Source organism: Procambarus clarkii, chromosome 6, assembly GCF_040958095.1.
Source record: "Procambarus clarkii isolate CNS0578487 chromosome 6, FALCON_Pclarkii_2.0, whole genome shotgun sequence".
NCBI lineage: Eukaryota > Metazoa > Arthropoda > Malacostraca > Decapoda > Cambaridae > Procambarus > Procambarus clarkii.
Genome location: NC_091155.1, coordinates 36,906,948 through 36,914,773, shown reverse-complemented (window position 1 = coordinate 36,914,773; position 7,826 = coordinate 36,906,948). Strand labels below are relative to the sequence as shown.

At 43.9% G+C, this 7,826-nt stretch overlaps 1 protein-coding gene across 1 annotated transcript; it reads right to left on the bottom strand.

The window, feature by feature from the left end:
* Window positions 1–6,655: 6,655 nt before the first annotated feature.
* On the bottom strand, window positions 6,656–7,473 carry LOC123754110 (histone H1-delta). Its single transcript, XM_045736301.2, has one exon. It carries the CDS (start codon window positions 7,379–7,381, stop codon window positions 6,827–6,829), a length of 555 nt encoding a protein of 184 aa, XP_045592257.1. The 5' UTR covers window positions 7,382–7,473; the 3' UTR covers window positions 6,656–6,826.
* Window positions 7,474–7,826: the final 353 nt, after the last annotated feature.

Sequence of the window (7,826 nt, the reverse complement as noted above, 5' to 3'; positions counted from 1 at the left end):
CAGTGATCTAGGGTGTGACACACTAGTACACAGTGATCTAGGGTGTGACACACTAGTACACAGTGATCTAGGGTGTGGCACACTTGTACACAGTGATCTAGGGTGTGACACACTAGTACACAGTGATCTAGGGTGTGGCACACTTGTACACAGTGATCTAGGGTGTGACACACTAGTACACATTGATCTAGGGTGTGGCACACTAGTACACAGTGATCTAGGGTGTGACACACTAGTACACAGTGATCTAGGGTGTGACACACTAGTACACAGTGATCTAGGGTGTGACACACTAGTACACAGTGATCTAGGGTGTGACACACTTGTACACAGTGATCTAGGGTGTGACACACTACACACTAGTACACAGTGATCTAGGGTGTGACACACTACACACTAGTACACAGTGATCTAGGGTGTGACACACTTGTACACAGTGATCTAGGGTGTGGCACACTACACACTAGTACACAGTGATCTAGGGTGTGGCACACTAGTACACAGTGATCTAGGGTGTGACACACTAGTACACAGTGATCTAGGGTGTGACACACTAGTACACAGTGATCTAGGGTGTGACACACTTGTACACAGTGATCTAGGGTGTGACACACTACACACTAGTACACAGTGATCTAGGGTGTGACACACATGTACACAGTGATCTAGGGTGTGGCACACTACACACTAGTACACAGTGATCTAGGGTGTGACACACTTGTACACAGTGATCTAGGGTGTGGCACACTAGTACACAGTGATCTAGGGTGTGGCACACTAGTACACATTGATCTAGGGTGTGACACACTAGTACACAGTGATCTAGGGTGTGGCACACTAGTACACAGTGATCTGGGGTGTGACACACTTGTATACAGTGATCTAGGGTGTGGCACACTAGTACACAGTGATCTAGGGTGTGGCACACTAGTACACAGTGATCTAGGGTGTGACATACTAGTACACAGTGATCTAGGGTGTGACACACTAGTACACAGTGATCTAGGGTGTGGCACACTACACACTAGTACACAGTGATCTAGGGTGTGACACACTAGTACACAGTGATCTAGGGTGTGACACACTTGTACACAGTGATCTAGGGTGTGGCACACTAGTACACAGTGATCTAGGGTGTGGCACACTTGTACACAGTGATCTAGGGTGTGACACACTAGTACACAGTGATCTAGGGTGTGACACACTAGTACACAGTGATCTAGGGTGTGGCACACTTGTACACAGTGATCTAGGGTGTGACACACTTGTGCACAGTGATCTAGGGTGTGTCACACTTGTACACAGTGATCTAGGGTGTGACACACTTGTACACAGTGATCTAGGGTGTGACACACTTGTACACAGTGATCTAGGGTGTGACACAGTTGTACACAGTGATCTAGGGTGTGTCACACTTGTACACAGTGATCTAGGGTGTGGCACACTTGTACACAGTGATCTAGGTTGTGGCACACTAAACACTAGTACACAGTGTTCTAGGGTGTGACACACTTGTACACAGTGTAACACCACTCTATTGTAAAACATCCTAAAATGTACCACTATAATGGAACACCACTATAATCATGTACACACTACTTATCCTGAGTAACACTTCCTCATCGGTTGCACTTGGTAACACTGTTATGGGCTGACATATGATGATTACACCGGGACTACAAAGTACACTGCCAACAAGGAAATGCTAACACAGGATGAAATACGCTGCCACCATCTGCCTTTGACCATTGAAACTATATCAAGCAACGAGGCAAGAAACATTGCTTGACTTGGAGAGTACTTTCTATGACTGTCATAAATTATGTAAACGGTTGTCAGCCACTATATCCAAAAGGCAAAGAGGATTCAACAATTGACAAAGACGGGAAATTTAACGAGTTTATTGAGACCAAAATTATGTCAATCAACAATTATAAATCCTACCCTAACACTGGCAAAAAGTTAAGAAATTTAGACATGGAACAAAAACTCAGAGATCACACACATTACCTTAAGCTATCTGTCTCTCCCTGGCTGAGATGTTCTTCACAGCCCCGTTCTCGATCCCGGTGTACCGCCCTCTGCCCTTCCTATGTTCCTACAGGCCCTCTATATACAACCCCCCACAGGGGGAGGGGGAGATCTGCTGTTGCTACCCACCAAAAGTGTACAAACACTCAAGAAATATTTCAAAAAGCTTGTTTGACATTCACCATACACTCTTCAAGAGAGGAGTTATTAATTACGTGTGTGGCTGACCTCTGACCTGGCCAAAAGGGGGAGATCCAGGGATGTTTACACATATGATTGACATAATTTTGGTCTCAATAAACTCGTTAAATTTCCCGTCTTTGTCAATTGTTGAATCCTCTTTGCCTTTTGGATATAGTGGCTGACAACCGTTTACATAATTTATGACAGTCATAGAAAGTACTCTCCAAGTCAAGCAATGTTTCTTGCCTCGTTGCTTGATATAGTTTCAATGGTCAAAGGCAGATGGTGGCAGCGTATTTCATCCTGTGTTAGCATTTCCTTGTTGGCAGTGTACTTTGTAGTCCCGGTGTAATCATCATATGTCAGCCCATAACAGTGTTACCAAGTGCAACCGATGAGGAAGTGTTACTCAGGATAAGTAGTGTGTACATGATTATAGTGGTGTTCCATTATAGTGGTACATTTTAGGATGTTTTACAATAGAGTGGTGTTACAACAGTGATCTAGGGTGTGTGACACTTGTACACAGTGATCTAGGGTGTGACACACTTGTACACAGTGATCTAGGGTGTGACACAGTTGTACACAGTGATCTAGGGTGTGGCACACTTGTACACAGTGATCTAGGTTGTGGCACACTAAACACTAGTACACAGTGGTCTAGGGTGTGACACACTTGTACACAGTTATCTAGGGTGTGACACAGTTGTACACAGTGATCTAGGGTGTGGCACACTAGTACACAGTGATCTAGGTTTTGGCACACTAAACACTAGTACACTGTGGTCTAGGGTGTGGCACACTTGTACACAGTGATCTAGGGTGTGACACACTTGTACACAGTGATCTAGGGTGTGGCACACTTGTACACAATGATCTAGGGTGTGGCACACTAGTACACAGTGATCTAGGGTGTGGCACACTAGTACACAGTGATCTAGGGTGTGGCACACTTGTACACAGTGATCTAGGGTGTGACACACTAGTACACAGTGATCTAGGGTGTGGCACACTAGTACACAGTGATCTAGGGTGTGGCACACTAGTACACAGTGGTCTAGGGTGTGGCACACTTGTACACAGTGATCTAGGGTGTGACACACTTGTACACAGTGATATAGGGTGTGACACACTTGTACACAGTGATCTAGGGTGTGGCACACTAGTACACAGTGATCTAGGGTGTGGCACACTAGTACACAGTGATCTAGGGTGTGGCACACTAGTACACAGTGATCTAGGGTGTGGCACACTAGTACACAGTGATCTAGGGTGTGACACACTTGTACACAGTGATCTAGGGTGTGACACGCTAGTACACAGTGATCTAGGGTGTGACACTTGTACACAGTGATCTAGGGTGTGACACACTTGTACACAGTGATCTAGGGTGTGACACAGTTGTACACAGTGATCTAGGGTGTGACACAGTTGTACACAGTGATCTAGGGTGTGGCACACTTGTACACAGTGATCTAGGTTGTGGCACACTAAACACTAGTACACAGTGATCTAGGGTGTGACACAGTTGTACACAGTGATCTAGGGTGTGGCACACTAGTACACAGTGATCTAGGTTGTGGCACACTAAACACTAGTACACAGTGGTCTAGGGTGTGGCACACTTGTACACAGTGATCTAGGGTGTGACACACTAATACACAGTGATCTAGGGTGTGACACACTAGTACACAGTGGTCTAGGGTGTGGCACACTTGTACAGTGATCTAGGGTGTGACACACTAGTACACAGTGATCTAGGGTGTGGCACACTACACACTAGTACACAGAGGTCTAGGGTGTGGCACACTTGTACACAGTGATCTAGGGTGAGACACACTTGTACACAGTGATCTAGGGTGTGACACACTTGTACACAGTGATATAGGGTGTGACACACTTGTACACAGTGATCTAGGGTGTGGCACACTAGTACACAGTGATCTAGGGTGTGGCACACTAGTACACAGTGATCTAGGGTGTGGCACACTAGTACACAGTGATCTAGGGTGTGGCACACTAGTACACAGTGATCTAGGGTGTGACACACTTGTACACAGTGATCTAGGGTGTGACACGCTAGTACACAGTGATCTAGGGTGTGACACTTGTACACAGTGATCTAGGGTGTGACACACTTGTACACAGTGATCTAGGGTGTGACACAGTTGTACACAGTGATCTAGGGTGTGGCACACTTGTACACAGTGATCTAGGTTGTGGCACACTAAACACTAGTACACAGTGGTCTAGGGTGTGACACACTTGTACACAGTGATCTAGGGTGTGACACAGTTGTACACAGTGATCTAGGGTGTGACACTTGTACACAGTGATCTAGGGTGTGACACACTTGTACACAGTGATCTAGGGTGTGACACAGTTGTACACAGTGATCTAGGGTGTGGCACACTTGTACACAGTGATCTAGGTTGTGGCACACTAAACACTAGTACACAGTGGTCTAGGGTGTGACACACTTGTACACAGTGATCTAGGGTGTGACACAGTTGTACACAGTGATCTAGGGTGTGGCACACTAGTACACAGTGATCTAGGTTGTGGCACACTAAACACTAGTACACAGTGGTCTAGGGTGTGGCACACTTGTACACAGTGATCTAGGGTGTGACACACTAATACACAGTGATCTAGGGTGTGACACACTAGTACACAGTGGTCTAGGGTGTGGCACACTTGTACAGTGATCTAGGGTGTGACACACTAGTACACAGTGATCTAGGGTGTGGCACACTACACACTAGTACACAGAGGCCTAGGGTGTGGCACACTTGTACACAGTGATCTAGGGTGAGACACACTTGTACACAGTGATCTAGGGTGTGACACACTTGTACACAGTGATCTAGGGTGTGGCACACTACACACTAGTACACAGTGGTCTAGGGTGTGGCACACTTGTACACAGTGATCTAGGGTGTGACACACTAGTACACAGTGATCTAGGGTGTGGCACACTAGTACACAGTGATCTAGGGTGTGGCACACTTGTACACAGTGATCTAGGGTGTGACACACTTGTACACAGTGATCTAGGGTGTGGCACACTTGTACACAGTGATCTAGGGCGTGGCACACTTGTACACAGTGATCTAGAGTGTGGCACACTTGTACACTGTGGTCTAGGGTGTGGCACACTTGTACACAGTGATCTAGGGTGTGACACACTTGTTCACAGTGATCTAGGGTGTGGCACACTAGTACACAGTGATCTAGGGTGTGACACACTAGTACACAATGATCTAGGGTGTGCAACATACTACATAATATTCGTTTAATCATCACAGGCCCTGAAGGTAACTTGGCACACTAAATATTCTTATTCTTATTTAGTTAATATATAACTAAATATTCTTCTATTAAGTTCAAATAACATGAAAATAAGGACACCTTGAAGAGTATTTTGCCGTAAAATATGTTAAATTAATACTTATAATCTGGGAAAATTAGTCTATGAATTTCAAGGACTTCCGGTAAGTAATTATCAAAAGAAGGCACAAGCCGGGAAGGTTGTGTAGGAAAAGGACTTACGGAAGCTTATCAACACATTTTGATCTGCTTTTAAGAAATTTAGTAAAAAAATTATTTAGAGCACCTCTTACTCTGACAAGTACCTGCCGTATATAAGTACTGGTGTGAGCTATATTCGTTGCCAGGGTCTCAAGCACTTATATATAAGTATCTTCAAATATATTACTACAAGATCAGCTAAGTTGTCTTCCAAAATATAGCTTCAGCGAGGTAAATGACAGGTTCAGGATCTGTCCAAGGCTGACATTTCCGCGAGGTTGTCAGTATTAAACTTTCTCTTTCAGTCGTGTACCTTCCGTGTGGCAATCTAATATTATTTATAAGGAAAATATTTAACTAATTTAACCAGACATTAACTAGCACTTGTGGATAACTTAAACTATATTGAAAGTTAATTAATATCTCCACTTATTTATATATTCCAATCATTAATATCCCAGACATTCAGTGAAACAAATTATTTCCCCATTAGCTTATCAGTTACCAAGCTTTAGTATCACATTTAAACATTTTAAATATTTTTCAATCATCAAATACTTATGTTTTGCTGTTAAGTTGCTTGTAAAATAGTTACAAGTTTGTTAAAGTTTTATAAGTTCTTTCAAGAGAATTTCTCATTTCAAAGTCCTTTGCAGATATGTATTTTAAAGTTTTCTTAAGTTTTAATTTAATATATCTTTAAGATTTGATTTTTTCTCAGTCATATTAAAGAACTTAGCAATTAATGTATTAGTTCAAAGTATTCTATTAGATATAAGTTTTAATTTCATTTATCTTTATCATTGGAAATTTTTCAGTCATATTTAATATTTTCCAATCAATGTATAACTATTATTCTTTCAGTCAAGTGTTTGTGTTTGATAGTGTAAAGGAGACACCAAAGACAGTATAAAAATCTATATATATATAATATTATCTATTTACACACAGAGATATCTTGTATATGAGAACTTCAGGTACAATATAAAAAATTTACTTAATATTAACACTTCTTACAGAAGCATACATGTCGCACCTAGAGATGCCCTTAAGTCTATACAGCTTTGTACTGCGGTCAAGTTCACTTCTTGGCGGGCTTCTTGGCAGCCTTCTTGGGAGAGGGCTTCTTGGCGGCGGGCTTTTTCGCAGCCTTCTTGGCGGCGGGTTTCTTGGCAGCCTTCTTGACGGCGGGTTTCTTCACCACCTTCTTGGCAGCGGGTTTCTTCGCGGCGGCTTTCTTGGCTGCGGGCTTCTTGACGGCGGCTTTCTTGGCTGCGGGCTTCTTGACGGCGGCCTTCTTCACAGCGGGTTTCTTGACGACGGGCTTGACGTCGTCCTTGGCCAGCTTGAAGGAGCCAGATGCCCCGGCTCCCTTGACCTGCTTGAGAGCACCAGAGGTCACGCCCTTCTTGAGGGCCAGCTTGAGGCGGACTCCAGCCTTCTTCTCATCCCCAACCTTGTAGTTAGCGACGATGTACTTCAGAATTGCCTGACGAGACGAACCACTTCGTTCCTTGAGGCTCTTGAGGGCGGCGGCGATCATCAGGGCGTAGGCGGGATGAGTAGGCTTGACGGCGGGTTTCTTGGCCTTAGTTGCCTTCTTGGCAGGTGCGGGAGATGCAGCAGCGTCAGCCATGGTACTGGTGAAGTAGGACCTTAGTCGGGAGAGGAGCGGTGTGCGTGGCTGTGTTCAGTCTGGCTCTGAATGATAAATTTTGCGGTACTGACGCCTGGGTATATCGCCGCGTGCGGACGCAAAAGTAGCAGCGTAAACACACGCACTCGTTTTCGTTCAAAGTTGCTGGCTCTCCGCCGCCATTTGTGTTTGTTAACTTACTTCCATCAATTATCACAGGCGTTAAACACTTCCCATTTGTATTATTTTGGTATCTAAATTAAGTACATAGATTAAGCTTGCATTTTCTGTAAAGAAAATACCGGTGCGATCATCCATCTAGCAGAAATCGTAGTAAATGTGAGGAGTATTGGAATCTGAATCTCAATATATTCTTATTTAAGTTGCTATATCTTTCTTAATCAACATTCACTTTAAATAATTTAGTTACGTGTTGAAAGAAGAA

Bases quoted from the DNA above. Each gene is read 5' to 3' on its own strand.
- LOC123754110 (XM_045736301.2), bottom strand. From the start codon at position 7,381: ATGGCTGACGCTGCTGCATCTCCCGCACCTGCCAAGAAGGCAACTAAG.